The following is a 19194-nucleotide window of genomic DNA, read 5'->3' on the forward strand; positions in this document are numbered from 1 at the left end:
TCTTCCTACACATTTCCCTATCCTATGTTTATATAGGTCTACGGGCAGCTGCAGCTCAGATATATAAAGGAATACAAACTGGCATACAGCAGTATGTGTGTCGGTATACCAGCACATCTGCTATTGAATGCCCATCATGTGTATTTACTGTGTCAGGACCATTTGAAGGGGCAGAGGGAGCAACTGCCAGAGGCTTGTAGCATATAGGGAACACGGATGACATTCAGATGCTGACGCTCTGAGCACTGTAGGATTGAGTTACTAAATAGTGAGTTGTCATGAGAGTAACATTTTTGTAAGAAAGCTAGAAGTTCTTAATTCCTTATACTTAAATTCAAATTAGCTAAGGAAAAAATATGAGTGCAAGAATGACAGAGATATGACTCTTAGAAAATCTTTTGGAATACTATCATAGCCATGGAATGATCTAATAGGAACAGAAGTATCCAGCAATTTTCATATAAAGTAATAGTTTTACTGATATTGCAAAGAGCATAAAAAAAAAATCACGCATAGTAGGGTAAGGTCCATGATTCTGCCAATAATCGATACATACTGTTATCAATTAGTGCTGTTTTCCTTACAAGAAATAAATATTCAGGAATATAAATTCAATGAAATGAATAGTTGTTGTATGAAATATAGAGCGTTTAATGCTTTTCACATGCCCACGATATGTATTTGGATAAAAAAAAACAGAAACATGTTGAGACAAATAAAATTATTGAAGCAACCAGCAACATGGCTAAAGCTGAATTATGGCCCAAAGTTTGGTGACCCAGTGTACTTTCCTTTTGAAGCCTTGTTTTGTGGTTGGTAACACAGTAAAGTCTAATAGTTGGGGAGACCAAAAACAGTAATGCTTCACAGTTTAACAGCACAGGCTCTCTGGTGGTCTTCATTTTGGAGACTTAAACAAGACACATCTCACTCCTTGGTAGAGCAAAAGTAGGCAGATCCAGATCTTTAAGACTGCAACATACCCGTATTTAGAAATATGCTTCCATAAACAAATGAACCATTGACGAATACGGGTACTGTAGTCAAATAACCCTGCCCTGTATCTATTAAATCCCCAGTCATTAACCTGCAATTACCAAAATGAAATAATCAACACACTTGGCTAGGTGCAAAAATGAAGACTGGACATTCACAAACATGAGTGTCTAAGGCAAAATAACCATGTTGAAAATACCTATGACCAAATCATCTGTGTTTAAGCAGGGATATCTTTAATTTCTAGTATTTTAGACCTGATGTCTAGCCTCAACTGCTGATGTGTTAGCTATGAGTCATACTCGGCACAACACACTCACACACAGTTTACAAATGAGTGTATCCTCCCTGTGGAAAAGGACTATTGTTTTAACCTGAAAGCTATCCACAAATAATTACAGGTAATTCTCCCTGTCTGCCGACAGCCTTTTTCATTAGCTCTCTTGATACAGTGTAATTATTCCCAAACTGTCTACATATATATATTTATCAACAGTAATTTGTCTCGTAATCTTGCTAGAACAGGTCCTCCTTCTCTGTACCAGCATGGCTTGGGTTATTGTCATTTTTAAATTGTCTTATTTTCGCTATTGTAACCACACTATGGAATCTGCTGCTGCTATATAAATGTAATATAGAAACCTTCCAAGACCAGACCTCGCATGGCCACTAGTACATACTTTTGCACCAAGGCTACAGTAAACATTGTGTAATCTCACACACACAAGAAATAACAGACAAATGGTACTGATGTTGTATACGCAAACCCTACACAAACAGAAAGAAAAGGTTAACAACGAAAGAAAACAATTCACGGTATACGCTCTTAAGATGAAATTCACATCAGAAAAAAATTGGGCAAATTCACAAGCCTGCCATGAAGAACAATTTCCTAACAGATAGTAATCACTGATACAATCCAGCCTGAGCTTTTCCTACCTGCTGTAAAACCTCACAGCAAAAGTGATCTTTTGCTGTTTTATATTCAAGACTGCCGTACAGGCCCATCAAAAGAAAACCACTCTCTAATAGAAAAAAGAATGAATATGAGCACCATGCTTCATGGTCGTCATCTCATACTGTCCAAAGAAATACTATTAATAATAGTTCATCCCAAGGATATTTTGCTGCTAGGTAGTTCCATCTATGTTCATTGTCGGGTAACAGACGAGAAAGCCCCAGCAATTATGGAAAAGTTATCTAATTCTGTCTCTTTAATTTGGCTTCTGCTAATTCCAGTCTATAAGTAAGCATGTAGTAACCGTAGCATTTTGTGGTAGATCACAGCACATTACCACAAGACAAAGGAATGGAGAACGCATACTCCCAAACTACTGCTTATATTACAGCTAAATTGGGCATAGGGGAACTGCAATATCCTATACAACACAAAACAGATGCACTGAGCATTTGTTGATCAGACAGAGGGGGTGGGATGTGCTAAACGAAGATATGATGATGTTAGCAGAAAAGGAAATTATGACAAGGACAAATAGAAGTAAGATATTAAGGATGGTCATTGGGTGAAAATGAACGATGAGAAAAAGAGAATGAATGAGAAAGGATGAAGAGAAAAAAATTATAACACGAGGGAGAAGAGAGACAGATGATATGAGGAGTGAAATTGATTAGTGAGTTAGATGTTAGATGATATGATTTCTTCAATACTAAGCTCAAATTAGGAAATAATTATCCATTGCATGAACTGTTCTACAACATTCATGTACAACTCAGACACAGACATTTCGAATGTTCTTAATTGCACACAGGTTAGTTAATTCTTACCAATTGTGGCCTATATTTTGCCATTGAAACCTGATGTTGGACACCCCTTCTCTAAAATTTCCATTCTGTACCTCACACAACCTTTTAAACTTGAAGTGTTGTTACGCCCCACACATTAAGCTCTCTTTTCACATCACAACCCAACTCTGTGTACAGCATTACCTCTGTTTCCTTAACACTAATGTGTGCACATCAATACCAATTGTTTCACTAAATATTTCTAATCAGGCACTGCAATAAAAACCTCTTCTGACATAAACGGTGAGAATATTTTCTCGCCCAGTGATATGTGAAGGTAATTGGTCGTATTTTTTATATTTCCCCAATGTACATACTCATAAATCCTCCAAGGTATTTTCTAGAAGTAAGTAATAAAAATAAATAACCACAATTAATACATTATGGAGAGGAAAGTAAATAACATATTCAAAGACAATCTCAGTATAATCCTAAAGCTAAATAAAAAGACTCCTTACGCCATGCAGAATTAACTGGTCTACGTATCAGTGGCTGGATGAATTTTACCCAGTGCTCTTTAATTGCGTACATTCTGAATGGAATGTACTGTGCTGTAATAACTTGAATCGTTTTGTCAAGGTTTATACTTAGACACCCCAGCTAACCACCACACCTGTTATCTGGTCAAAGCTCATGGTACTAAAACAACCTTGATATTTCCAAAATGATCTGATGTTCAACCAAACATATTTTCTGTTCTGAAGACCTCTTCCTATGTCATCACAAGTCCCCACACTTGGTCCACCAAACAAGTGTATGATGAAGCACCCAGAACATCAAATAAAAACCAAGGCATCATGGGACACAGCAGGGCTTGCAAGTGGGACAGGAGAACAGTTGTCTATTAGCTAAAAATATGGCGCTGTAGCTGACATTATTTTTGTAATCCATCATATATCAACCAGGGTATCTTGAGTAACAAAGCAACATTTACACCACAACTATTCTGTGCACGTTTCATGAATATTCCATGCAACCCCTTTTTAGTGAATATGTGGTGAACATGGCTGGATAGTTGGTATTGAGTGTACTAGATTTTAAGATGAGATATTACTGGGCTGCTCAACTGAGCTGCTGCTGGTCATTCCCCCTGTACGGGAATATTTATAGATGTAGATGAAAGCTTCTTCATTAATTGACATTGGAAGTTGAGTTGCCACCATTGGACAAACATTGGTAAATCCTCTAAAAGAACAGGCAAAGAAACTATTGCTCAGACTAACGATACTTGGTTACTGATAGCAATAAATGTCCAGTAAACCCGTTCCCAACATTTAGAGTTAACTCTACTGAAACACGGAGCAAGGTACATTAAAAAACTGCTTGATTGCTGAAATTCTCTTCCTCTAAATTAAAACATGAATATTTCATGATAAAAAATAAGGTTCTCCTAGAGAGGCAGTAACTCCAGCTGCACCTCTCCCTCGTTGAGCGGCTTAAATTACTGCTGAAAATGGAATATGAATGTTATTAGCATGCGATTAGTATTTTCATTTGCATGGCGCTCTGAATCCTTATATCCTTGGGGGCTGGGGAATGTGAGAGGATGGGTAGGGTGCACAGCACCCATTGCTGGCTGGCTTGCCATTTTTTAACACACGCACAGGCTCCTCTCCTCACTTACACACACAACTAGGCTTTCTGGCAGACCACTGGCTGTTCTTTTGGCAGGTTATTGATGAGTGTCCCACCAGCTCGAATGCCGGCTGGCAGCGGAATACCAGAGTGTCCCCATGACGGAACCTCGATCCCTCTCTCATTCCGAAGGCTGGGATCCCTGGATCCCCACAGCTACCTTGGTCTATTTCTGAAAGACAAAAACATAAGACAGCATCATAAAAAGGTGGACATAAAGACGTAAACAATTTAATAACAAGAATCATTTATAAACCAAACAAGCATTATGCCTATATTTGATGTAACACGCAGCACCACCATTTTAACCCTGACCTATTTTGTTTATTCAAGAAAATGCCAACACTGTATGAGAATTTTTACTGGAGAAGGCCCTGTAAGCAGCAAAATTATATACTTACTTTGCTTATTACACAATTTCTAACCTCTGTAGCCTTATGCAGACAACTACATCACCATAATGCATTACTTATCTCAGGATAAACAGTCTTTATTATTAGGTAGATAGACAAGAAGTGGTGTTGACTGTTATGTGAAATCCATAACCATACAGAATATTACACATTCAGTGGATTACGGGTAATGATTATTAAACGACCATTACCGATGCAGTGCTTTAATTCCATATGCTCCTACAGGGCTGGGCTACAGGGCGGCAAAGGATTATGGGACTTGCAGTTAAGAATTAACTGTCTCGTGACGTACTGCTATACTAAAACATTAGCGGCTTAAAGCATTTAATAAGATTATTTTTGTATCACTGCATAAAATAAAACCTGGACATAAGTAGTCTTGATGTTTGTTACCATTTATATCCCATCCGTAAAAACAAACGTCAAAGTGGAAAGGCAAAATTTTACTGATTTCATGGCACTAGATACAATTACACTGTGCATAACTGCAAAAGGCCATTACAGAGTGGGGTACAAAAGGTGCCTATTATATCTTCTCCGCATATCTTTGCATCTTTATGGGGTAATTGTCAAAATGATGGATAATATTTCATGAGCACTAATGAATCAGTCTGACAAAGTACCTTGGAATATAATATATGAGCAGCGAGCTCCCTAGCCCTTGCTCACCTCTACAGAACTGATCCAATAACACCCAATATTATTCAATAAAACAACAAAGAACAGTAAGTATAAGCTTGCAGGCTTGTGCACCTTTTTTTTTAACTCTTGTAGAATGCTTCTACCTGCCTTCGTGCAATCTGACATGCTTTTCTCTCACTGGAGTGGTTTCATTTATTGCCTATGGATGGCCATTGCAAAGAAATATCTTAAATGTCATCAACACATATATAAAATAAGTGCCTTTGGGCCAATTCAGCGATTCTAAGCTTTATTGATCTCGCTTTGGATAAAGTCATGGGACCCAGGTTGACATGTTCTGCAATCCTGCCATGTGTCCTCAATAATAATTGTAGCAATTTGATCGTATCTACTGATTTTGTGGCTTCTCTAGTCTTTGGTAGGAGCATGGACAGGTTAGTGACCCTATATATTATATATAACACGGTATACTCAGTTTGACCCATGCTGGAAAATTACTCTTATGTGGCTATCTCTGGCTAAGAGGCTTATTCTATTTTAGAAAGTATAGAGGTAATATATATATATCAGGATTTTTTTATGATTAAGGAAAATACAGGAGGTGTTGAGGGAATATGGAAAATGCAACACACCCAGAACTTTTACGAGACCTTGGCACATTTCATTTAATATGGGGATATATCCAGGTTTATAGATTAAGAAAAAAAAAGGTCTCTCTGCTCAAAACTCAGTCGACCCAAATACAAGTTAATGAACCAGATACCTCTCTCTCATTATCTGATCCAGTAGGATTAATAAAGTCATAAAATATTCCTGCCACAGAAGTCCGGGTCACAGTCTTGAAGTACTCCCAATTTTGGACTGCAGATTATCGAGCTATAAAAAGGTCTGAACAAGTTGGGTGGATCGTTATTCTGCTGCGAAGTAGAATGTTTAATCAGGGGACGCCGGCTTTTGTCTTTCAGCATATCTACCCACTGGTGTGAAAACTGCGGCTCTCCTTGATCCGTGACTTTGTTATATAGAATAGTCTTATGTCTATACCAGATATACCGCCGAGGAAATATTTAAGGGCTCGCGTCCCAACATACAAAGTATAACTAGGTCATTATAGGAATATAGAAATCTTTGATATAGATCCAAAGCTAGCTTCACTGCAGATTGTAAATCAGTATTGTAAACATGGATATTGTTTGGTTTTAGGTTTTTTTTACTGTAATTTGGCAACTATTCTCTAGATGGCGCTAAAATAAGTATATATTTTTTTTTAATCCAGGTGCACAATCTTCCCAAATCCAGGATTTCTAAATCAGTGCCATCATTTACAGAAAGTGTTTTGGATGCGTATGCAAGCCAAGTACTGCAGGCTAATACAATCAGGGAAGTATAAAAAGAATTATTTGGAATTGAAAAAGCTCTCTGGACTGCATTTAAAGGGAGAATTGAAATCAATTACAGAAACGCTAGCGTTTTACAAAATGATGTTGGTGCTTTTCTGGGGGGGGGTCTATTTTCACCCATTTGGAGCAGAAGTGCAGAAGAATTAAGAGCACATCCCAGTTTCAATCTCTGTGGCACCAATTGAGTTAAAGAGAAAGCTTTTTAAAGATAGGCAGGCAAAGTAAGAAAGTGACGGAAATGTATGCAGGGTGCTGGGTTGTATAGCTAGCGGCATCGGCAGCAGAACAGGGCTTCTGCCACTTTACAGATCTTTGGATAGACCTCATGTAGAGTACTGTGTACAGTTTGAAAGACTCCATATCCTGAAGGATAGAGGCATCTTGAAGACGGTTCAGAAATGGGTTATTGCAGAAATTGCGGTTTGCAGGATAACAACTAATGGTCCTTAAATGCCGTCAAACTCACAGCAACCATAGTATTTTTAGCCCCTCTTTGCTCTGCATGCACTCCATAAAACTGTTCTGTTAGCAGAGTTCAGCACTAGCCATCAACAGGGAGAGACTGGAAGAGCATGCGGTGGGAGAAAGTTGTTGGAGGACAATGCATTAAGCAGAAATGCCCTTTAAATATTCAGCAAACATCCATTAGGCAGGTCAGGCACTCAGCAAGCTGAGTCTGTAGATGGTGCATCCACACCAAGTGGACTGGGGCGTTGCTGCTATAATCAACTGGATTTATGCTGCTAGATAGGGGACGCGAAGGTTTGGGAAGTCTGAGATATAAACAGAATGGGGGATGAGAAAGGACTTTGTGTTTTAAGATTCAGTGTTCTAGCTGTGGGCTTGGGACCACGTACCTCTGTATATTGATCTATTAATCTATCCAAACCTACTCCATCATCCATCCAATTAACTATCTATGGAACACATAAACTCTGTCCAGCCCTAAATTTAATCATTTGTCTAAAGATCCATATGAATTCAATTAACTATCGAGTTCACCATCTAGCTATAAATTTGCCGGCCCCACCATTATCTCTTTATTCATTTTACCGTTGCTACATTTGCTTATCCATCAATCTGGTCTCTGTGTATAAGCTCCCTTTGCAGTAATACTGCCGATTTCACCTAAAGCATAAAGGGTGACCGTGCTAAGATAGAAGAAAACCGTATTCTTTATATGCTCAACAATCTGTCTTGATTGTTTGCACCTTAGGGCAGTGAAGAAGGAAGAGAGAGAAGAGCAGTGAAGAAGGAAGAGAGAGAAGGGCAGTAAAATCTCTGCCACCTGTTCTTACTATGCTATTAGAAACAGTAAGAGAAGACACCCTCCTGACACAGTGCATAGTAAACTAAGAGACAGCCCCTAATTAGAAGCATCTTTTATATTTGTTTTATATCCAAGATTAAAAGAAACATCTGAGGAATTAAGTTCTAAGCCTAGGAAATGCCACCGGTTCATCCCCTCTCTACAATCTGGTTACAGGAGATTAGTAACTTAAACTACAAAAAATAATATAATAAATCAAGGAAGCCAGACAGCCACTGAAGCTGGATTAATTAGGACTGTCTTTCACGTTTTAAAAAGAGACAGTAAAGCCAGCGTTTTTCCATAATACCTGGAAGCGGATCCTTTGCAATGACGGAGTCCCAGGCAACTCAGACAAATTATAAATCTTTAACTGTTTAGTTAGCATCACAATTGGGACAGGTAGATTTTTTTACAAGTTTGGACTCTACAGGCATCCTGTAAATATATACAAAATCCAAAGGATACCCTTGGAACAAATTTATTTTATTTATAATGTCTCCCTTATTTTCTGAACTCTGTTAAATGAATGATATATTTTTTTTGCATATGATACTGAAGTTTCCTGGCTGTAGAACAAATGAAGGATGTGCCTTGTGTTTAGATAAACAATGGCCATCGACAAGTTTTGTTCTTGTTGTATTTAGCACCATTAGTTGGTATTTATGGGCTCTTAGACGTCAGTAAACAACATTCCCTAATTTACTGGTGAGCGGCTGTGACTCTAAGCGCAGTGCTCTGAAAAGGAGCCATGGTCTACAAATCCTTTGCCGTTAGATACAGCTCTCAAATTTATTGGGTTTGTGTCCTCTGCTGCATACAGGAGGCTCATTAAGGCTCGCCGTGCCCCTGACGCCTGGCGCCCGCTGCCCACTAAACCAAATGCGATACAGTCAATTCCACAGACGTACCTTCGTAAGAAGCCTTGAAGCCCAGGTTACTGCCAGAAGAGTCTGTCCTGAAGAGGAGCCACATCTGGTGGTGGGAACTGACTATAAGATCAGGGATGCTGGCGCCTGTCAAGCTGCCATAGAACAAGCAATAAACAACAACAAGGAAAGTAAATAAGATTAGAAAAATATCCTTGGAAGACAACAAAACAGCTAAACTACTGAGCATGATTTGCTCCATATTTACAGGAATTTACTTTTCTTTTTTTGGTCTTGAAAACAGCATTGTACTTTTCTTGGCACGTTAGTTAAGAGCTTGGGATGGTTTGTAAGCTTTCGCCACCCCAGCCCACAGGCCATATGTATAGAGTCACTGGTTTGCATGGTGATTGCTCCTCTTTAAAGAATTTTGCTCTAAAACTGCTCTTTATGAATGCTTTGATCTGATTGCCATTATATTATTTTTTAACTATTTTAATAAATCAAAAATAACTTTTTTTAAATAAAGTAGGTGAGCAGGACTATTGACCTTCTGCTGGTTTCCCATACAGTGCTTTTCCTAGGTAAAGTCTATGTTTTCCATATGGGCATTCAATACTACTGAACTAAACGGATGGCATACCCTCCCCACCACATTATTATTATTAAGGCATTTCCATTCTAGAAATATGTCTAGTAATATTCAAATATGCTATTTTTTTTAAATCCCCGCACAGCCCTCTTTAACACATTTCCTTACATTATTTCTGGGCATCTGTGCATAATTATTAATAGTTAAAGTTCCATTTAGTATTGCTACAACAGTTGTTGAAAGAATAAGACCATTATGGACCAAGAATGCATAATGTTTTTTCCCCCTTGTGTAACATCTTGCATCATTTGTTAAATATTGTCTCTTACATTCCAGGTGAATAATCCAAAATTCAACAGATGCATCTGATTTGAATGGAATGTATGTTGGCAATACCACGTTCTGTACTTTAAATAATTAATACACTATCAATTATTAAAACAAATGCAGTGGCGCAAAGTGTTCCCAGGTAGCTTCAAACTTTCAACATTAGGCTCTGGAGCAGTAAAATCATGTTCAATTCATTGCTAATCTTGTTGCAAAAGAAAAATGATATTGGCATATAAGTAAGATTTTAATATGATAATGATACAGTTTTTGCATTGCACATGCTTCACTGAAAAATCTTTAGACACTAACTAGGGTTGTATGTGTATATGTGGCATGTACCATTATATATATATATATATATATATATATATATATATATATATATTCATACATTCTCTCTATAATACTGACAGCAATGTCATGAACGTTCTTGTGAAAACATCACTTATTTTACTGTGGGTGACATATAAGTGAAAAAATATGTTTGGAGATTTAAAAATTACTTTAGTAGACAACTCTGCTGATGACATCATAGCTGTTTGTTATGTGACGCGTATATATCACATACGGATACTGTATATAAAGTAAAGATGGGAAACCTTAATTTCAGAGGAAAACTCTAAACCATTTTTTTTTATTAATACCACACAGCTCAGAATAAACAAATTGCTCAGTAGGGTCTACTAACTAAGACCTGAGTTTGTCCAAGAATATTGCTGAGAAGAACATTTTCCTTTTGGGATGTTCACTATTCCGATTGAACAGCAATCCTGGCCCTTTTCATGAGACAATTTCACTGGATCACTCTACAACTTAAGCCCCTGTGAGGCTCAATAAATCATAGTTTCGAGCTTTAATTCAGGTGTCAGTTCGGGCAAATTGAATTTTCCCCAAGAAGAACACATTTTGGGAAGCAATCGGAACTCAACTCACAATAATTTGCAGAAACGCCAAGATGCTTGGTGAGTACTAACTGAGCTCAGAACTTCTTGCAGGGTTAGCTCACTGGAACTGGCCCTTTATAATGGATAGTGATATCATAGAGTTCAAATGTTTATCTCTGCTGTATACTCCCTGTTTAGTGAATAGACTCTACACTAGTGTGTATTTGTGGCTGTATTGCCGATTAACGAATATAGTTAGTAATATAATCAGCAAAACAGAGGTAAATCGAGTTAGCTTTATTTTCCCATATACTCATTGGGATATAGGCAATGTTTTCAATGTGTTCTTCCGCTAAAATAAAACATCAATCACCCTCTCTAGCAAATAAACCATACCAGCTCTGTGATTTTATTCCTTCCCCTGAATGTATAACATAGAAACAGTTTCAGTTTCTATGGAAATGACCCCTCATTGCTTATTTTTCCGTCACATGATAATTATGTTTTCCCAGCAAAAAAAGTAATTGAATGTTCCAAATTTTTTCTTGACATTCATCCATACGTAGAATGTTTTTTCCGTTGTTGAATCGAGTTAAAGAAGCGTTGTGGATTATACTTACACGTAGAGTACAGTCTTTTGGTCCTCGACTTTTCCGCCATCTCCCACTGTTAGGGTGTCATACCCTCTCTCCAGCTCGAACTCTTCAAACATAAGCTTTATCACCTAAGGGGACACAGACTGATGTCAGTACATATAAAACAGCGAATAAGACCAATGGGTTGGATAAATCTATCACACAAAAAAATCTTCCTATGGTGTTCAGTGGGAAAAAATACACAATGTACAGGCATAAATTGTATATCAGTTAATATATCTGGTGAAATATATCATTGTTCTAATCTTATGTCTGCCTTTGCAAGCTATAGAAGTGTTGCTATTCATGTAGTAACTCTACTTGTATTTGCACGTGATAGATTTATCTCATGCTTGATGTTTTTGCCCAGACAAGTAGATAAACGTCAGTAATTTTTGTCGCTGATCTGATGAGTATACCATCCAGATTAATTATGGTCAACTCCCATTTGCCTTCAGCCCTCAAAACATCTTATAATAGTAGAATGCTAAAATGCTTACTTGAAGTATCAGATACACCCAGAACAACCCATAGCTGCAGAACACAAACAGCTTTTATCGCTCTCTTGTTTTAGCACTGATTCTGAAAGCTTAACAGTATGTTCTATTACATTTATTCTTTGCTTTTTTTGTTTTATGAAGGGTTTTCTTTCAATTTGCAGCCTCATGTCCTGACTTCAGTTTTCATGTTTGTTATTTGTTCTTTATGTTAGTTTTATACATCTACAGCTTTGTCATAGCTAACCATTTTTTATGGAGGGACGTTAAATTGAAGAGCCACTGTTAGTAGCACTGGCCACTTTCACACAACTCTTATGCTTGGTAACAATGGCCTCAAGACGCATTAAAATATTAACCCTTTGATAGGGTAGCACAAAGATTCTAGGCAATGCACGGCCAATAATGTAGCCAAATGGTTCTTGTACCATCTTTGTGGCTTCTCTGATTTGTAAGCTTAGTGACCTTCACATTTGATGAGTTTATAATATGGGTCAACGGAGTAGCCCTTATCTCCATTAAAGGTTTGGAGGCTTTATTCCGTTATTCTTTTTAAACTGTCTGACGATGACCTTTACAGAAGTCCAAGCTGGGTGACAAATATGAGGCACACAGATTATATCGGTTATATTAAAGATTCAGAGATTGATGATAATCACAGGGTGCAAAGAGGGTCACATACTTGATGAAAAGGCAGAAGAAGCCCACAACAATAGTTTAAATACAAATGTTCACTTGCAACACTACTATATATAGAGTAGAGGGAGGTAGTCAAAGATGTACCTCCATTAACTGAACAACAATATCTCAAGGCCTGACATACTTTCGTCACATTCTCTATTTAATTAACTGAATGGCTTAAATGGTGGGGGCAGTAGAATGAAGTGGCTGCGTTTTCAGAAACTTAATGAGCATGAGTAGCTCCCAAGGCTTCTTCCAATACATTCCTTGCACACAGGCACTTCTGCTTCCCGAAACATGGCCAGAACCATGTGGACCAGTCTGCAACAAACTATGTTACTAAAACCCAATGAACCGAGATGCAGAATTTATTGGTACTTTTTAACTAAAATTATAAGAATTGTAATAAAGGAAGAAGCGTATACATCCTAACCAAGAAAAACACGTGTAATTATGTAAAAATATCTGTTTATACTGTATACATGTAACAAAAAGGTTTTTTACGAAATGTAAAAAGGGTCCACTGTAACCACAAATGGAGATTTTAAGATAAAAGGTACATTTTCTACCTCTATGATACGTATATTATTCCAATCGACTTCCTATTGTCCAGTGAACAAAAAATCAACACTGGACAGCATCCACATATAAAGCAGTAGTGCAATGGACTGGGCTGACACACATTCACAGTGCAGTTAATGAATTGCTATAATCAGATGTGTCATGTACTAATAAATTAACCAAGCATGTACTGCCATATTGGTCCTGTATACATAAAGTGTTTTCCACAATGATTTTGTCCATTGATCAAGTAAATTATGGACAATCTAAAGGGCAATGTTCAAGTAATAGCAAGACTGCTTGGGTCGTAACTCCAGCATGCTAAACGGCAGATCTATAATAAGCTCATATTGGTAACAGAAGGGTAAATAAAGTTTAGATGGCATCTTGTAAAATAGAAAGCACACACATTAACAGTGTTTTACATAAGACATTGGGGCCATCACACAATGTTGCAATATCTAAAACTTTGTAAACTTTTCACCTCTACTGTGTCTAACCATTACGCCAGCAGGCAGCTTTAAGGTTGCTGGTCTCTCTATCGCCCCATTGACATTGGATGAATGGTTGCCTCTGCCTCATTGGAGGCATGTCTGTCAAACCTGTGGCTCATTGCCTCTCTGCCTATGGCTATGTGATCATGGGAATATATTGACCTAGGCATGCTCCTTGCAAGTGCATTGTGTTTCTGGCCATACTTGTATCAAGTGGCTTATGACAATGCTGCTTGTTATTTTGATTTGACACTTGGTGTGGACTTTGACTCTGAACTAGCTTTGTCCCTTTGTGCTGTGTTTGATTTGGATCACCTGGGTTTTGACCTATTTGGCGTGGATTATGATTTCTCTTCTGGATCATCCCCTGGAAGAGTACTACAGACCTCCCTAAACTCTACACTTGCTACAGACCCCACCTGCAGTCTGCTCATACTTGCCTGCTTTACAGACCCCTAGTGTCTACAGATGGTGCCAAAGAGAAAGCCAAAGGCTGAGAAAGACAGCCATCTGCAACTGGACACAGCATCCATCTTGTGCACTGTCCTAAAACCGATCCTGCACATGGATTCCCAGCTGACACTCCCCTTCCACCCGGGCCCCTGACACTCCCCTGCATATGGCTAGCCACTTTCCTATAGGGCTCTCAAGTAGCTTAACAGGGCTTTGATATCACCCTTTACTCATGAAGCAGTATCACTATCGCTGCATGTGCTGATGTCCAGGCTGCTAGTGGGATTATTAGGCCTAGATTCACACCTAAAGTAGTCGCCTAGGTAAAAAAGATCCACCATCTACCAGTAAGGAAGCATGTGGGGTTGGAAGGGCCTGAGAGGGAAAATTTCAGTGGTTCTGAGAGTTTGGAATTTCAACTTGTCTAACATGTGTTCTGCATGGTCAGGAGACTCATGTAGAATATTATTGATTGTTATTGTTAATGTTGTACTGTAAATATCCAAAAAAGTGCCCAAAAAAGCTTTGTACATTCCTACAGCGTGCACATAACTCAATGATACGCTCCACCAGCCTCTACTATCATAACAGATAATTTTATTTCACTTAATTTAATAATTACCCTTAATTTAGATTGTATAAGCAGGGCAGTGTTTAAGGTAAAGCCAAAGAGGCAGATGTAGATTGTAAGGTTTGTTTGAGCAGGGCTCTCATTACCTTTTGTTTCTGTAAGTGAAAATTGTTATGTACTATGTCTTACGTCCTGTTTACCCATTGTACAGCGCTGAGGAACATCATGGCGCTTTATGAATCAATAAATAATAATAATTAGATGTCCAGGGCCCATCTATTCTTCGGCTGCTAATAATGGTTCATCAACTAGAAATTTGGTTTTTTTTACTCCCCTACATGTCAAAGCACCGAAAGGAAAGCTACTACGAAAGCAGGGGACATGAGGACTGGTTAAATGCGCGTGGCATTGCCACTGTGAACTCATTCATAGGATCCCTCCAGGAGCAAGCCTTCCATCAGACCGCAAGTTACTTTGTCTTTGCGCACATGTCACAGAACCAATAAATTGCATCTTGATCTATTACAAGTAGATTGAAAGTTTCCTTGGCTTGAGAGCTCACTGCTTGAAACGGTTTTCATGTTTTAATATATGCCTTCTTCATGCTTTGTATTGATATATTTATTATTGGAAATAAATGAACCTTTTTTTAAGAATTAATCTTCTTTTAGTACAAATTTTATAATAATAATTAGAATAAGTATATACCAGTTATAAGACAAGTAATTCAGATGATAATACTTGAGTTGATTATCATCTATAATATATGTACGTGTGCAATTGAGTTCTTCAAAAATATCTAAATTATTCAATAATGTTAATTAACTTTATTTCCAGAAGATTTGCAGTGCCCTGTCTAGTCCAAATTATGGAGCGAGTTCATGCAATTTTCACAAGTACCATGGCTGCCAAGTAGGGCAATGGCTTACTTATAGTAATAGTTTTGGCCCTAGGAGAACCTTTGTATGTGACTGCCAAAGGACACTAACGCTGGCGTTAAAGAATGGATAAGTATACAAGAACAACAAGCACAATATTTACCACAATTAATTTCAAACACACTGCTTTTAATTACATTCCCCATCAGTAGACTTTCATCATATGTACCATGTTGGATTTACAAGGGGATGCATCATAGGGATATAAATACATTTCTATGAAGCGGAAGCAGTGGAAAAGAAATATATTTGGAGCTGCATATTACACCCAAGTGACCAATAGAGAGGCGGTTAAGATATAATGCTATTAAAAGTACTCCCAGCAAGCCATGTCACATTTGTAGTGTGGCGGGTTAGCAGCTAGAACATAAAATGATCATTATTTGTGTAAATTATTATCTTTTTTTATATAGCGCCAACAATTTACGCAGCGCTTATTAACTGATACTTTTAATATCCCTCCCATATTAAGTGTTATTGCTTAAATAAACACAGAAGTTTCATTCTGTGTTCATTAAGTCTTACAAAATCACCGGCACACCCAAGAGAATAATCCAATCGTTTAAGAGCAGATAGGTAGTTACAGCTAATTAATTAGAAAAGAACAAGACGATTCGTTTTTTTGACACATGAAAGTTTGCGTTCCCCTTTTGAGTTCTATGATGTAGATCCATGGCAGCCTATGCATGGGCTTCCAGTAATATTATTATTATTATTATTGTAAATAATATTATTATTAATCAGATAGCAAATAGGTGTTATGACACATGTAGTATAAGTAAAGCTGCTGCTTTGTATCTCTAATTTTGTGTAGCAAACTACAGCAAGCAGAAAGCACCAACTTAAGATGAAAATCAAATCTAAAATATGCACCCTTCTAACTGCCAGAGGCCTATAACACCAAGTAAAAGCACAGTAATTCTAAGAGTAATTGGGGTTGCATGCGGTAATATCAGATGTTAGACCTAGGAGGTGAATTAAATTAGGGCTCCCTATACTTGCACCGTTAGGTTAATTTCACAAGAGATAGAGGCTACAGTAGTTATGTATAGTTCTATTATTAGGCTATGATAGGGTACCACTTTGCCATAGGCCTTCGGTTTAGACTGCTTTGTGGATAACCCCCAACCAATCATGCATTCCAGTCCTTAGATATAGTTAGCCAGACTCATTTACTCATTTTGACACATTTGATCACAGTTTAAATACCAAGTTAACAATGGAACACAGGCAAGTGGAGACATGGTCGATTTAATCATCACCCTTATATACCGGAGCTACCAGTAGTTCATTATCTGCAATTTAATCTATGGGAGAGAGTGTTTCTGAAATTCTTAAATCCAGCTTCTAGAAAAGTGCATTTTAAAGTACTATCGCTACATTTATAATGTTAGTCATGTTTTATACTTAATTGGTCACGAGGCTTAAATCAAATTTGCAATTAGAATTTTGTTTAATTGCGGTAAGATGGTAGATTGAAGCCAAGAGATCGTTATTTTTTTTGCTCCCATCAGCCTCCTTAAAAGACAGAAAACTGTGTAATGGAAATAATTTAGTGTTGTGGAAGCTTGCACAGATATTAAATGCAAGATATTGGTCCTTAGGGACACTTAAAGGAAAGGTCTATCCGTTGATAGCTGATTACTGTCAGTCGTCACTGGTCATTTTATCCAACAGCTGCACTATAAGTGTCTGAAAAAGTTCACCCGTTTTATAGGAGTTCCATAATTATCCTCACGCTTCCAGGATCAGAAAATGTGATTTACTATGAAACGCATACTTACGAAGTTTAACCTATATAGTAACAAGCTATAAAACTTTTTTTAAAAAACCACAAACTGACAAATTCTATACATTTCTAAATGTTGAAAAGTATTTTCATATTATACAATGAAAACCAGTGTTTGACTAATAACAACTCTGGTATATTTACCTAAAATTAGATTTGACTTTACCTTATTCAAGCACTGCAAGTATAAAACTGTCCTACTGTTTTTGAGGTAAAGGCGCAAATTCATTAATGAAGGTTAATCATCAAACAGGGAGTTATGGCGAGAAGATCAAACTTCCTGTGAGGTATAAATGGGCTCTTCATTGTGACATTCATTTTTAATATTATTGGAGGGGCGCATCATGCAGTGCAATATTATGTGGTCCCATAGTAAAAGAAAGAAGGCTACGGGCAAGGTAAGGGGCTATGGGAGTGGGTGTCTATCAGTGTGTGTGGATATATGTATGTGTAACTGTGTGTGTTAGAATGAATGTTTATATGAGTGTTGGCATGAATGTGTGTGTGTTAGTATGAGTATATGTGTAAGCATCTTTTTGTAAGCATGTGTGTTAGCATGAATGTGTTCGAGTAAGCATGTGTGTGTTAGTATAGATGTATATGTGTAAGTGTGTGTTAGAAGGATTGTATGTTAGGATGAGTGTGTATGTGTTAGCATGATTGTGTGTTAGCTTTACGTGTACATGTATGTATTAGTGGAAGAGTGTGTAAATATGTGTGCCAGTGCATAAATTAGTTATGGGGAGGGCCACTTGGCTTTACCCCCCCAGGCGAGAAGGTGTCTACTCTCCCCTGGCTTGAAGACACCAGGACAACCAACCTCAAGGACTTCACTGTTCCATCTAAAAAAAAACAGCACTGCAGCAATATATATCCAGCATCGGTCTTTCTTTTAAGGATGCAGTTTCTGCGAAGCTGTCATAGACTGAAATGACCATCACAAGATAATGTCAGTTCAGGTTCAGTGATTCAGTTAAAAACAGAATGATTCATTTCATTGTTATGGAACTATCCGGATCTAAAGCACACAAGCAATTCATCAGATATACCTTTAACATTTAAGAACTGCTGGATGTAAGGCACATGCCCTTTTAGGACAATTTTAGCGCTACAGAATATGATGGCACTATGTAAAACAATAAATAAATAACAATAATAATATTAGGATGTTGCTACAAGAACGTCTTTTCTCTCTCCCGTTCCCTTCAAAATGACTTGAAATTAATCTGTCCCACCCAGGATGCAATTCTCAATATACCGCTTACTGTTATAGTGAGGGGAACCATTCAAAATAACCATTTCACCCTATATATTTACAGCGAGGCTCATTCACTAAGTAGTAAGCTGTGATGAGTACTGGTGAGTGGAAATTCTCATGCTTTATGATGGGCCAGGGTTCATCTGCAAGAAGATCATAGATGGTGAAACTAAATGTTATCTCCCCAAACTCACTTGTTTGTCACTCTGCAGATATATCATGTTTGTGGCAACACTGTGACTTTTCTTGTACAGTGGCAGACCCCCCCCTCCCCAAAATTATATTTTCCTGGAAATTAAACTGGCACAATTTGTAAAGGTGCTATGTGCTTTTTTTTTCTAAGAAATCATCTTTAGTATATCCACAGTGTAGACCCCCACAGAAAAAATAGGATGGCAAGAAGACTGGATGTGGTAGTCTGTGCTTTTTTATTTTGGTTTTCGT

The 19194-nt window shown here is 37.7% G+C and overlaps 1 protein-coding gene across 1 annotated transcript in view; it reads right to left on the minus strand.

Annotated features, from left to right (window-relative positions):
• LOC149301090 (CUB and sushi domain-containing protein 2-like) overlaps nt 1–19194 on the minus strand; it is a 364690-nt gene that overhangs the window by 103688 nt on the left and 241808 nt on the right. Inside the window, exons 11-13 of the mRNA XM_089484609.1 lie at nt 11494–11597; nt 9110–9222; nt 4424–4606 (exon numbers count right to left, since the gene is read on the minus strand). Of these exons, the coding sequence (XP_089340735.1) occupies nt 4424–4606; nt 9110–9222; nt 11494–11597 (400 nt within the window). The remainder of the gene's footprint in view (nt 1–4423; nt 4607–9109; nt 9223–11493; nt 11598–19194) is intronic.

This window comes from Sceloporus occidentalis, unplaced genomic scaffold (assembly GCF_023333645.1).
Source record: "Sceloporus occidentalis isolate IW3139 unplaced genomic scaffold, rSceOcc1.0.p SCAF_22, whole genome shotgun sequence".
Lineage (NCBI taxonomy): Eukaryota > Metazoa > Chordata > Lepidosauria > Squamata > Phrynosomatidae > Sceloporus > Sceloporus occidentalis.